The sequence below is a fragment of the Chiloscyllium plagiosum genome, unplaced genomic scaffold (assembly GCF_037043375.1).
Source record: "Chiloscyllium plagiosum isolate Xiang-an unplaced genomic scaffold, Cpla_swu_hap1 HiC_scaffold_10, whole genome shotgun sequence".
Taxonomy (NCBI): Eukaryota; Metazoa; Chordata; class Chondrichthyes; order Orectolobiformes; family Hemiscylliidae; genus Chiloscyllium; species Chiloscyllium plagiosum.
The window spans coordinates 86,701,664-86,716,246 of NW_028270148.1; the positions used below are offsets into that span (position 1 = coordinate 86,701,664).

Below are 14,583 nucleotides of genomic sequence, written 5' to 3' on the forward strand. Positions count from 1 at the left end.
TTATCTTAGCTATAATCAGGGTGTCAACCGGGTAAAGCTAGCATGCAGGACCACTTGTATGGCAAACATTGGATACAGTGTATAGTAGACAGAATAAGCGTCACGCAACCAATGAATCAGACTTAAGCTTTGCAATCCTGGTGGTTGATGATTAAATAACCAACATAAATATACCCTCTTTATGAAAGCAAAGTGCAGTACATCTTGGAAATCTGCAACAAACACTGAAAATGGGGACGCTCAGTTGGTCTGGCAACATCTGTGGAGAGAGAAAAACAAAGTTAACGTTTCAATTCCAGTATCACCCTTAAGGATACTATAAGGGATTTGAAATGGCTTTTTATTGTTTTAGCAGAGGTGACAGAGGGGTGATGGGAGCAAGCGGTCTGTAGGCCAAGTTTAAAAGACAAAGGGGTTGTGAATGGTGGTGGAAGAGAAAAGGAGCTGCAAAATCAGTGGAATTTCAGGTTGAGAATGGATCCTCTCTGCTGAGAACAAAAGATAAGGCTGGATGAAGGGTAGCCAGGAGGTGGGAGAAGGGAGGAGAAAGAGGGGTGGGTGAGATTTAAGACAATGTAGGAAAAATGGAGAACAGATGTCACGTGGTCAGGCTGTCAAGTTATGCAATTCAATATTGAGTACTAGAGGCTTTAATGTGCCCAAAGCGGAAATGAAATGTTGTTCCTTGAGCTTGCGTCATGCTCCATTGGAACATTGCAGCAAGCCAAGGAACGTGATGTTAGAATGAGAGCAAGATGATTTAATGGAATAACAAGTAATTTAAAGGTTGGGGCCATTCCAGTGGAAGGGTTCGGTGTAGCAGTCACCCAGTATGCGTTTGAACTGGTCAGTGTAAAAGAGACCACAGTTTGAGCAACAAATAAAAAGGTGTTTCACCTAGGAGTGTGTTTTGGACCTTGGGCAGTGACGAGGGAAGAGGTGAATGGGCAAGTGTTGCACCTTCTACAGTTGCATAGGAAGGTATCATGGGGCAGTAAGGAAATGTTAGGAATGAGCGAGGCAGTCACCGAGGGACCAGTCCATGTGAAATGCTAACAGTGGAGGAGAGGGCAAGATGTGTTTGGTGGCATCTAGGTGGTGTAGAAATTGCAAAGGATGATCCTTTGAATGGGTCATTAGTAGTTTAGAAAGAGGGAGCTAGGCAAACCCAGTCATTGCTTGAGAAGAGGGGATGAGAACAGAATTGAGGAAGATGATTCGGACACAGCTGAAGGCCTTTCAACCACAGTGGGAGTGGAATCCCTGCTTGAGGTCGAAGTGGTCATGTCAGAGCCAATCCCAATGGACATTAGCGTAAACGGAGCAGATGTAACAGAATAACTTTGGAGAATGGAATGGAATCCTTGGAAATAGCAGCATATGAAGCAGTGTATTTGAGGTGTCTGTGGGCTTTTAATGGGTATCAGTGGACACCTATCTCCAAAACTGAAACCAGTGAAGTCAGTGAAGGGTCGGAGATGGAGGTAACAGAAAAGAATTTGGAAGCAAAACTGATGAATTGTTCCAATTCTGGATGAGGGTAAGACACAGCTCTGGGATGTGCAAAGGGTGGTGGAAATCTGAATGCATTATCTGGGAGGGAAGTTAAGGCAGGAAACCTCACAATCATCAAAAGTAGTGCTAACGTAGTGCCACTATTTAAGAAAGGTAGTAAAGAAAAGCCAGGGAAATATAGACCAGTGAGCGTGACATGGATGGTGGGCAAGTTGTTAGAGGGAATCCTGAGGAACAGGATTTACATGTGTTTGGAAAGGCAAGGACTGATTACAGACCGTTAGCATGGCTTTGTGTGTGTGAAATCATGTCTCACGATCTTGATTGAGTTTTTGAAGAAGTAACAGAGAATTAATATATGAGCACTTGAAACGTCATAACATTCCAGGCTATGGGCCACGTGCTAGAAAGTTGGGATTCATGTAGAAAAGTTGGCACAGATTATATGGGCCAAAGGGCCTCTTCTGTGCTGTATAAAACTATTGCATCATCGCTGTATTGGAGAAAGCGTTGTTGGTGGTGGCTCAAGTAGACCCACGCACCCAACAAAGAGGCAGGCATTGCTGGGACCCAAACTGATCCCACAGAGACACCTTTGACTTGTGAAGGTGAGATGAGTTAAAGAAGTTGTTCAAAGCAAGGATGAGTTCAGCCTGGCAAAGGAGGCTGGAGGTGGATTGAGATTGAACATGCCTCTTTTCAAGTAAGAGGTAAAAGGCCTTCAGACCTTCCTGTTGGGGAATGGGTGTGTAGAGGGATTGCCATGATGATGAGGAAGTGGCTAGTGTTAGAAAACTAGAAGTTGTGGAATTAATATAATACATTGGATATTCCTATTCTTAAAAATGAGGAGATCCAGCACATTTGTGTAAAAGATAAGACTGAAGCATTGACATTTGTGAGACCTCTTTGGCAGTATTATGTTCAGTTCTGGTCACCTTACTACAGGAAGGATATTATTAAATTGGAGAGGGTTCAGTAAAGATTTACCAGAATGTTGCCAGGAATGGAGGGTTTGAGTTATAAAGATAGGCTTGGACTCCCAAGAGTGTAGGAAGTTGAAGGGTGAACTTAGAGGTTTATAAAACCATGAGGGGTATGGAAAGGGTGAATAGCGAGGGAATTTTCCCTCGGGTGCTGGAGTTCAAAACTCAGGGGCATATTGTTACGGTGAGAGGAGAAAGTCTTCAAAACGTCATGAGGGACAATTTGTTTTTTTTACACAATGTGGTTAGCATGTGGAATGAACTGCCGGTGGAAGTGATTGATGCAGTTAGAACATTTTAAACACATTTGGATAAGTACATGAAAACAAAAGGTGTGGAGGGATATGAGCCAATCACAGGCAGGTGGGATTAGTTTAGTTTGGGAACGTGGCTGGCGTTGACTAGTTGGACCATGCTGTGTGACTCTGTAACTGTGATTCTATTTGCAACCGTCATCTTCAGCTAGAAGTGCTAACTGCATGATCCAGCTGGGTCTTTGCTTCAGGTCCCCAGTATTTATCATGCCAGTCTTCAGCCAATTTGATTTGCTCCAGGAAATCCAGAAACTGGCACTGGATACTACAAAAGGATATGGACCCTGAGAACATTTCAGCAATATTGTTGAAGACTTTACTATATAATTAGCTTTGCCCTTATCCAAGTTATTTAGATCAGGTGTACCCTAGACCTCTGGAAAGCTAGAGAAGTGATTGCTGGGCCCCTTCCTGAGATATTTGTATCTTTGATAGTCACAGGTGAGGTGCCAGAAGACTTGGAGGTTGGCTAACGTAGTGCCACTATTTAAGAAAGGTAGTAAAGAAAAGCCAGGGAAATATAGACCAGTGAGCGTGACATGGATGGTGGGCAAGTTGTTAGAGGGAATCCTGAGGAACAGGATTTACATGTGTTTGGAAAGGCAAGGACTGATTACAGACCGTTAGCATGGCTTTGTGTGTGTGAAATCATGTCTCACGATCTTGATTGAGTTTTTGAAGAAGTAACAGAGAATTAATGAGAGCAGAGCAGTCGATGCGATCTACATGGACTTCAGTAAGGCATTCGACAAGGTTCCTTATAGGAAGTCTGGTTAGCAAGGTTAGATATCATGGAATACAGGGAGAATTAGCGATTTGGATACAGAACTGGCTCAAAGGTAGAAGACTGGGTGATGGTGGAGGGTTGTTTTTCAGACTGGAGGCCTGTGACCAGTGGTGTGCCACAAGGATCGGTGTTAGGTCCACTGCTTTTCATCATTTTATGTAAATTGTTTGGATGTGAACAGAGGAGGTATAGTTACTAAGTTTGCAAATGACACCAAAATTGAAGGTGTAGTGGACAGCGAAGAAGATTACATCAGAGTACAGCAGGATCTTGATCAGATGGGCCAATGGGCAGAGGAGTGGCAGATGGAGTTTAATTTAGATAAAGGCAACGTATTGCATTTTGGAAAAGCAAATCAGAGCAGGACTTATACACTTAATGGTAAGGATGAGTGTATTGCTGAACAAAGAGACCCTGGAGCTCAGGTTCATAGTTCCTTGAAAATAGAATCGCAGCTAGATAGGATAGTGAAAAAGGCATTTGGAATATTCCTTTATTGGCAGAGCATTGAGTATAGGAATTGTGAGACTGTACAGGACATTGTTTAGGCCAGTTGTGAAATATTGTGTGCAATTCTGTCCTTCCTATTGGAAGGATGTTGTGAAACTTGAAAGGGTTCAGAAAAGATTTGCAAGGATGTTGCCAGGATTGGAGAATTAGAGCTATATGGAGAGGCTGAATGGACTGGGGCTATTTTCCCTGGACCGTTGGAGGCTGAGAGGTAACCTTATAGAGGTTTATAAAACCATGAGGGACATGGGTAGGATAAACAGACAAAGTATTTTCCCAGGGGTTAGGGGAGTCCAGAGCTAGAGGGCATAAGTTTAGGGTGAGAGGGGAAAGATATAAAAGGGACATAAGGGGCAATGTTTTTACACAGAGCATGGTGTGTTTATGAAATGAGCTGCCAGAGGAAGTGGTGGAGGCTGGTACAATTACAGCATCTAAAAAGCATATGGACGTGTATATGAATAGGAAGGGTTTGGACGGACATGGGCTGGGTGCTGGCAAATGGGGCTGTACATCTTTATGACTCTGACGTAACTGCAACACTCTGCACTAACCATTGTGGAAAATTGCCCAGAAATGTCCTGTGCTTAAAAAACAAGGCAAATCTAACCTGATCAGTTGCTTCCCTGTCAAACCACTCCTGGTCACCAGCATAGTGATGAAGAGGTTTGTTGATAGTTCTGTCAGATAGCTCTTACTCAGCAGGAGTATACACATTGCTCAGTTTGGGTTCTGCCAGGATCGCTCAGCTCCTACTTCATCCCAATCTTGGTTCAAACGAGATCAAAAAAGCTCAACTGCAGATGTAAGCTGAGAATGACTTCGAGGCAACATTTGAATATGTATAGCATTAAGAATGCGTAGCAGAATTGCATTTGATGAAAATTGAGTACAGGGAGTTGTTCAGTCCCAGACCATCACTGGAGCAGTTTCTCATCAGCTTTAACCACTTTCAGCTGCCTTATCAATGATCTCCCTCAGTCATAAGGTCAGAAGTGAGGATCTTTGCTGATGATTACAGAAAGCAGCCCACTAATACGCAGTGTCAGCAGTTTACTATCATGTGCAAGTTGTGTGACAGTAACTCAGGAGTTTCCTCTAACAACACTTTTAAAAACCTGCAACCTGTACCATTAGAAGGATGTTTGCGATAGATTCATGAGAATATCACGACCTGCGCATTTCCCTCCAAGCTACATACTGCCCTAACCAGGAGCAAAATTACAGTCCCTTCACTGTTGCCTGGTCCAAATGTTGGAACACTTTTCACAGCAGCACGATGGACGTACAGATATTTCTTCCATAAAGCAATGGTTGCATTCTTGTGTAACTCCACATTATAGAAAAATCGCACTTTAGAAATAGAGCTTAAAGTGTTGGCAATGAAATTGTTTTATAAGTTCGCACTATTAGAAACAGTGTCCTCATTTTGTCAATCACGTTATAGCGAATTCGCCTTATCGAAACGCAGGTTATAGCAGAAAAATCTGTACCTGCACCATGCACACATGCGCACAACACTGCAATATTCAAGAAGATCAATACATGTTGATGGCTGATCAGGGATGGTTAATAACTGGTGGACCAATCAGTGATACCTACATAGCTGATGAGGGCAAACAAGTAACACAGCAAATAGTAATGTTCTCAATCTTTCGGCCTGCAAGGGAAGTGAATGCAAAGACGATGAATGATTTTAAAAGAAATTTGTGCATTTAAGAGAGATAAACTTGCTAGTCTATGGGGACTGAGCAGGAAAATAAGACTGCTTAGATTGTTCTTCTAACAGCATAACCAGATCAAAGCAAGACCATAAGGGATTTACTAAAGCATAACGGCTTTTCCCCTCTGTAAATGAGGAGCTGGTGGCAAAATGATAATGTTACTGGGCTAGTGATATAGAAGTTCTGGGCACATGGGTTTGCATCACACCATGGCAGATGGTGAAATTCAAATTCAATTTTTTTTTTAAATCTGAAATTTAAAAAATAAATAGCCTAATCTAGTGACATCTGATTGTTGTAAAGTCCCATCTGGTTCACTGATATCATTCAGGGAAGGAAATCTGCCATCCCTACCTGCTCTTCTTATGCCTTGAGAAGCACAGCATTGTGGTTGAATCCTAACTATCATCTTGGCAACTTGGGATATGCAATAAATGCCCTCATGTGATAAACACATAAAACATAGGAGCTAGCTCCTATGAATAACATTGTGGTAATAAGCATTTTTATTTGTAATGTTGACGGAGGGGCACTGGGAACATCTGCTTTCTTTCACATTCTCATATGGGATATGAGTGTTGTTGACAAAGCTGGCTTTTGTTACCTATCTGTGATTACCCTTGAGCTGAGTGGCTTGCTAGGCTTTATCATAGGGCAATTAAGAGTCAACCACATCACTATGGGTCTGGTATTGCGTTAGGTGAGGACAGTAGATTTCCTTCCCTGGCGGATATTAGTGAACCGGATGGATTTTTGCAACAATTGTAATGGTTACAATGTTAGACTGTAACTTTCACCATTTGCCATGGTGGGGTTCAAACCTGTTTCTGCAGTGAACCCGCCACTATGCCACTACCACCTTTCGAAATAAAGTTAATGAAGTCTTTCTACACCCATCTTGGCAGGGCCTCTGTTTGATGTCTCATCTGGTAAGTGGGGTTGCAGTGTTAGCTTTGATTCTTGTGCTGAGAAAGGACTTGAACCCATGATCTCCTGACTCAGGCAAGACTGACTGTGGTACAATTGGTTGCAATGTTAACTTGTTTAGTAATATCACTGGGTAAATTATGCCTGACATCCTATTGAAATATATACATCTTGAATAAAGATCAAACCAGATCATTATTCCTGAGCATATGTAGTGGAAGAGCCTTTCTCTCAAATTATACAAATAAACTACCCACCATGTATAGTTCTCAAATTTTTGCTTGGGCAGTAAATTTTGGCAGTTTTGTTTATTTTGAAAAAAAGTAACTTCACAGTTTCTGGGTTTTTGTATTAATGGGTGCAAGTGACAGGACATGGAGCTTATAAGGAACAAGTTCTGGTTCACGTTGTGAATGGTTAGTTAATTTTTAAATTTGTTCTCTGCAATTTGTGATTTGCTGTTGAAGCACTGATGTAGTATTAGTGGATACTGTAATAGGGAATGAAGCAAAATTGGTATTTGAGTGCAATAAGAATGATTGAGGCTTTCAGAGATGGTATTGGTGGAGTGCAGTAATGTTGGGGAGAAGAACTTAGAATAGTGTGATAAAGTTCAGCAATTTTAGAGTGTGGGGCTTTGTAGGATGGTTTTATGGGCTGAGGCAGAAATCCAATTTATTATAGAAGTTGAAAACGTATTCATATGTGAGAGAAAGATTTTGAAATGCTAATGCTACCAAACTATAGAAAATTCCAAGAAGCTATTATGAATTTTAAAGTTTAAACTTGTTTATGGAAATATTATGGTAGTTTTTACAATGTTTAAAAATATTGTTTTAACATTCATTTAATATGTTAATGTTTCTATTTAAACTAAATAGTTCCGATGGCTTGATTATGTTGCTTGATCAGATTGGAATATTCTCAGCAAATAATAAATTATATTTTATATTGGTATCGTGAATTTGGATAAATTGCCACTACTTAACCTGCAAAACTAATTTTTTTTATATTCCCTCTCCTCAGATTAATAATTTATTGTTGGTCGTCATGCAGTCTTCCCATCTTGTGAATCAACGTAAAACATTTCAACAATCCATACAAAATCTAATGTCTCTGCACCGTGAACAAACATCCAGCCAGCCTGTTATAGCCAAAGCTTTAGAACAGCTGAAGGTATATTCTGCCTTGTTCACATTTATCCATATTCCCATTCTTTAGAACTTTTATCAGGAATAGGCGATCTCATGATACAAGATCATCTCTGATCCATTATGCTGAGATTGTATTGAAATCAAGTGTTTGTGACATTTTACAGTTACTTAAGCTAATATTCTCCAAGACATGCCTCCATCATATTATGTGTTAATTGTGTTAGATCTGAACAGAAAATTTCTATACACACACACACACACACACACACACACACACACACACACACACACACATATTGTTGGAGAGACCCAGTAGGTCTGGCAGCATCTGTAGAGAGAAAACAGAGTTAACATTTCGAGTCTGGTGGCTGTTCTTCAGAAAAGTTTTGAAATTTTTTAAAAATTGCTTACCATCTGCTTTGTTATCTCGCTTCCTATTTCAAGACTGTCTTGGCTATCTTGTGGGGCTATAAAACAGTCAATATGAATCTCTCATCCTACAACCCACATCCTGCACCTCAGCAGGAGCAGCACTACTGTTAACCACGTTGCATTATACATTAAAACTTAAACCATTAAGGGAATGAGCAACTTAATAATTTCATTTTTTTTTGCTATAACAAGTGTTACAAACATTTATAAAGAGGGATAAAGCAAAACCCATTGTAATGTGAGATTAAAACAAATCTTAAGCCTAATTTTGTAAACATAGTTAAAAATAATGCCTTACACTGATTACTTTTTTTAAAATTCACTTGTGGGACATGGGCATCGCTGGCTGTCCAGCATTTATTACCTATCCCTAGTTATGCTTGAAAAGATGGTGGTGAACTGCTGCACTCCACGTGGATAGCCCCGCAATGCCATTAGCGAGGGAATTCCAGGATTTTGACCTTGTGACAGTGAGGGAATGACAATATATTTCCAAGTCAGGATGATTAGTGGCTTGAAGGGGGACTTGGATGGGCTAATGTTCCCATTTAACTGTTGTCCTTGTCCTTCTAGATGAAAGTGAGTTTGGAAGGTGCTTTCTAGGGATGTTTGATGAATTCCTGCAATGATTCTTGCAGATAGCACACACTACTGCTACTGAGTGGTGGAGGGAGTGGATGTGGTGCCAGTTGGGCAGGCTGCTGTTGGGGAGATTTCACTGCGGTGTTTAATGTAGGGCTAGGGAGGGTGACACTTCCAGCCCTGAAATGGTTAACAACAGCCAAGTGAGCTGCTGCAGGCGATTGCATGACTGCTGGAGCTTGTAAGGGATATGCATAATGTTAATTAAATCTTGGAGCCTGTAAATACCAGCCAGTATCAATTGCCCCATCGAAACTCGGGATTAATAAAGAAACTGATCGGAATCTGTAACTGTTAGACAAGTGTGAATTGCTCTATCGGAACCTGTAACTAGTGAGTGTGAATGGCTCTATTTAAGTCTAAAGTTGATAAGTGTAATTGACAATTTAGTTAAACTAAAACTATTGAAAATGGCTAGCCTGTCAGACGCATAGTAATTCCTTGACACAATGGACTATTGAATACGGGATCGGAACCGCTCCCAGGGATGGCTGAGCCATTGTCAAGCACAGCAGGAGCTGGACAGGCACTTCGATGCGGCCAATAGGAGGACGGATCCCCAGCGCGCGCAGATGAATGGACCAATGGGGAAGGCGAACTGACCGGGGACTCCAGGCAGCGCGAAGTATAATTGTGTCAACTTTGAACGGGAAGGCAGAACGCCTTCTCCAACGAATGCATGCCTGTAGATTCGTTGTATCAGTTAAGATTCTGTGAATAAACTGCTGTCTGCGTCTAATCATAGTTGCCAGTGTGAGTCTCTCCTTCCGAAAGAACACGCAAAGACGGGACCCCGCGGGTCCGTCTTAACACTGCTTTGTCCTGAATAGCATCAAACCGTGTTGTTGAAGCTGCGTCCATCCAGGCAAATGGATAGTATTCCATAACATCCTGACTTGTGCCTTGTAGATAGTGAAAAAGCTGTGGGGAGTCAGGAGGTGAGTTACTTGCTGTGGTATTCCTAGTCTCTGACCTGCCCTAGTATTTATATGGTGAATGTAGTTAAGTCTCTGATCTAGGTAGATCCAAGGTGTTGGTATTGAGGGATTCAGTGATGGTAACACCATTGAATGTTAAGAGGTGATGATGCAATGGTCATAGCCTACCTTTGTATGGCACAAATAATACTTGCTACATTTCAGCTCAAACCTGGATATTGACCAGGTCTTGTTGCGTTTCAACATGGATTGTTTCAGCGTTTGTGGAGTTGTGAAAGGTGCTGAAAATTATGTATTTATCGGTGAGCATCCCCACTTCTAACCTTATGATGGAGGGAAGGTCATTGATGGTACAGTTGAAGATGTTTGGGCCTAGGACACTACCTTGAGCTCTTAAAGAGATGTCCTGGAGCTGAGATGCAGATGTTCAACGCAAACAACCATCTTATGTGCCAGGTATGTGACAGCAGACATTTTTGATACCCATTGATACCATCTTTGCTAGGACCCCTTGCCACAATCGTCGAATGTAGTCTTGATGTCAAGAGCTGTCAGTGTAACAACACCTCTGGAATTCAGCCTTCTTTTGTCCATATTTGAACTAAGGCTGCAATGATGTCAAGAACTGAATGGCCCTGGCAGATCCCAAACTGGGTATCAGTGAACAGGTGGTTGTGAAATAGGTGTTGTTTGATGACGCTTAATGACATCTTTTATCATTTATGATTGAAGGTAGACTGATGGGGCAATGGTTGGCAAGGTTGGATTTGTGGTGCTTTTTCTGTACAAGACATGCCTGAGCAATTTTTCACATTGTTGAGTAGAGGGTTGTGTTATAGCTGAACTGGAACAGCTTGGTTGGGTTGGTCCTGCTGGAGGGACAAGACATATCCAAGAATGGTAATGGTGGTTTGTGAAGCGTAGTGATACTCATGGAATTATACCTTACACAATGTTAGGCTATTTTCTTGACTAGTCTGTGAGATAGTTCTCCCAGCTTTGACATGAGCCCCCAGATGTTGATAAGGAAGACTTCGCAGGGTCAACAGGGCTGTTTTCTCCATGGTCTTTTCGAGTGCCTGGATCAATGTTGGGTTATCTGTCTGGTTTTATTTCTTGTTGAGATTTCTTTTCGATTGAAACAACTGAGTGGCTTGCTAAGCCATTTCAGAGTCCGTTGAGAGTCAGCCACATTGCTGTGTATCTGGAGTCACGTGTGGACCAGACTAGGTGAGGATGGCAGATTTCCTTCTGTGAAAGATATTAGCGAACCTACTTTTCCCAGCAAATGATTACCAAACTTTTATGAACAAACATGAGAAGATTCTGACTTCGTGAATATGCATGATCCTTTTAATGATTGAAATTAGCAAATATCAGAAGGTCTTTTTACTTACATTATGATGCATGAGCATACTGAGAGAAAATTAGTGAACATACATCTGGCAAATAGCTCCATAAAACTTGTGGCAGCAGATTGGTTTTCTGTTCAGTGCTGATTCTAATGTTTTTTTTTCTTGCACAAAATTGGATGGAATGTATAAACAAACAACTGATATAACAACCTCTAAGCTTTAGATTATTTTGAAATTTTTGCTCACTTTTCCTTGCAGTGGTATTTTAGGAATTGTTCTGTTCTCCAAAATCGAGTTCTCAACTTCAATGGTAATTAGAAAGTAGCAGAGGCAAGTTGCCTGAGTACTTCTATTTTTGGTGTAGAGTGTTATCTGGACATTGACATAAATAGTATAGAGTGTTGTTTTTAAGAATGCACAAGGAATGAGAAGTAACTAGGGGAAGAAAAATAAACCATGGGAGAAGAATAGTAAAAGAGCAAGGATTGGGAAAATAGCCTTGGGGCTGGCACTCAACTTTCAGACGGTAACCGTTTCCACAGCCATGAGGTGTTTGAAATCTGAGAAGTTTCTAATGCTGTTTTCAGAAATACCTAAATTTGTTTCTTTGTGTTCCATCAGAATGCTTTCTTTCTTCTAATGTTTTGTTGCAATTCTAATGGCTATGTATTGAGAGTGTTGAAGGAACAATGGAAAATGCTTCTAAGTTTTCAAGAATATGTTTCTGTGAACCAATTATCTAAAAGCAGGTTTATGCACAGTGCATAATTTAGAATCTGTATATAAGCTGATCGTGTCATTTTAATTTTAAGTGCCTCTCCATTGGAAGTAGCTTTTAAAGATTCAAGAAAGTGATTTTTTTGCATTATTTTCATGAGTGATCCACTTTGATGACATTGCTAATTTTATAAAGGAGCCAACTGTTTAAACCCTTTTTCTTTTTATTTGAAAATACCCAGTTTTACGAAACTCTGCAAACTAGAAATAAGGCAAAACTTTAATCTGGCAGAAGTAAAATTTCCACTGTTTTTGCTTGGAAGGCATTCATAGAGCGCTGGTCTTGAACAGTTCAGAGTATTCATTTCTATGTATTGTCAGTTCAAATTGAGATAGGATAAACATTAATAATTCAATACATTTATTACATAATCCGTTATTTCGAGGAGAGCAGCTTCAGTAGATTGGAACTGTACAGGGTATGTATTTCTGTAATAAGATACGGTTTATTCCTTTTTTTTCTTGAAATGTCCTTGAATTTGAGTAATAGTATTAATCTGACAAAAGTTTTTGCCATGGTAATTGGGTTGTTTCCTTAATGATTTTCAACTTAATTTTCAGCAAGACGCATTGTTGCTGTGCAATAAGATTAGCAATGCAATTGATAGGATTGACAAGATGTTTAGTTCTGAATTTGAAGCGGAAATGGATGAATCTGAACGTGCAACTTTACAGCAGTACTACAGGGAAACCATGATTCAAAGTTATAACTTTGGTTTTGAGGTAATGCTCCGGTGCACTTTCCATTTGTATATGTTGTATAAAGCAATCAATAGTTTGTATGAAATATAATCTGCTGAAGGTTTTAGAAATAATGCTGTTAGTGACATCGTTTCATTTAAAAAAAAAATTATTTACTAATCAACACTGCCTTGTCTGGGATTACAGGTTACAGTTTCCCCACCACATTCCCCATTCTCCCAGCTGTTGCCATCAGTCTTATTTAATTATCCTTGGCTCTGGCTTAATTTCTTCAGTAAGCAATAGATGTATTACCATCTTTGTTTGAAATTTCATATTGCACCATATCTTAATTACTAATGTTAGGCAGATTCAAGTTACAACCTTGAGCCTGCAAACCTCAAATTTGTTCAGTGCTGTATAGCATGGACACTCAATGTTGTTTTCATAACTCCACTTTTGATTTTGTAAGATGCTGCTCGTGTTGTTCAGAATACCCCTTTTTTGCTGATAGTGAACTAATAAAATATAAAGAAAATAGTGATTTTTTTTTTCTGGCTGATCTCCGTACCGAAGAATATTCTCTTTCTTTTTGAATATTCATCCATTAGTCATTGGCTGCGCTTTATTTTTCCAATGTCTCCACCACACTCCCTGGTACCGCTAAAGAATACAGGAATGCGAATTTAATATCACTTAATATCCGAGTTGTCCCATCTAACTAGCTGCTAGAACTTCGAATCTCGTACCAAGGTATTCCACTATGATCATCAAAACAATTCATCTAGAGCAACAGTAAATCATTCGGCACCTGCACCTTTTCTGTCATTCAGTTGGAGCTGTGTCTCAGTTCTACTTGGGTACCTTTGTTTGATATCTGATGATGCCTTAACTTGACAATTTATCAATATCAGTCTTGATAATTGAAATTGACAGGATTTGTGCCCTTTAAGGAGCAAATTCTAGATTTCCATTATCTTTTCTGTGGGAACTGTTTCCTGATTTCACTTCTGAAATGCCTAGTTAGAATTTTACGATTGAAACTACTGCCTCAGGTTGGGACTCTGTGTCCATGCTGTTCGCATTAAATAATGGAGAAGCTTTTCATTTCACTCTTGAAAATAAAATCAAATTTATACTGTTTGTTCTTTTAAGTGATCATTGTTTTTAGGTAAATGTGCTGCATATCTCTTCCCATGTCAGTATATACGTCCTGTGTATGGTGTCCAAAGCTGAATATAGTATTCCAGGTTGAACCAGAATAAATCTCTATAAACTGATTTTTATTCTATCTGGAGTAAACCAGACTTTTATAGACCAATGTTAGTTTAACTTCCTTAGATTATCTTTTGTAGCTGTGCAGTAACATTTGGTGGTTTATGTACAAGAACAGCATATCTGTTTGGTCCCCACAGTTCCTAAGCTTCTATTAATGTATTTGGGTTTTACTTTCTCAAATCATCAGAAATAGGAACGGTAGTCCACGAAAGTCCTCAAGCCTGCTCTACCTTGCACTTATATCTTCACTGATCTGACTTAAGAGTCTTCTTGGAAGAAAATGATGTTATTGTTGGAAAATTTGTGAAATCTGGTCTTTAACTAAATTGAGGTACAATGTCTCAGCCTTTCGTAGGGAAGAAAATTCCAAAGATGATTAACCCTTCAGAAAAGAGAAAAAGGTTATTGAAGACAACTGGAGTCAGAAACGTGGAAATTATAATGCGGAAACAAAGATGGCAGTTCAATAGACTCTGGAACAGTTTCTGCGGATTGAAGGGTATAGCCCCGTTATTTAAAACAGGAGGTAGAGACAAAATATACTAGTTAGCCTGATTGGTGGT

At 40.1% G+C, this 14,583-nt stretch overlaps 1 protein-coding gene across 5 annotated transcripts in view; it reads left to right on the forward strand.

Moving 5' to 3' along the window:
- Positions 1-14,583, forward strand: part of map3k4 (mitogen-activated protein kinase kinase kinase 4) — a 216,128-nt gene that overhangs the window by 139,496 nt on the left and 62,049 nt on the right. For all 5 annotated transcript variants that reach the window (XM_043696303.2, XM_043696305.2, XM_087991522.1 and 2 more), the window contains 2 exons: positions 7,790-7,939; positions 12,623-12,784. In XM_043696303.2, the coding sequence (XP_043552238.2) occupies positions 7,790-7,939; positions 12,623-12,784 (312 nt within the window). The remainder of the gene's footprint in view (positions 1-7,789; positions 7,940-12,622; positions 12,785-14,583) is intronic.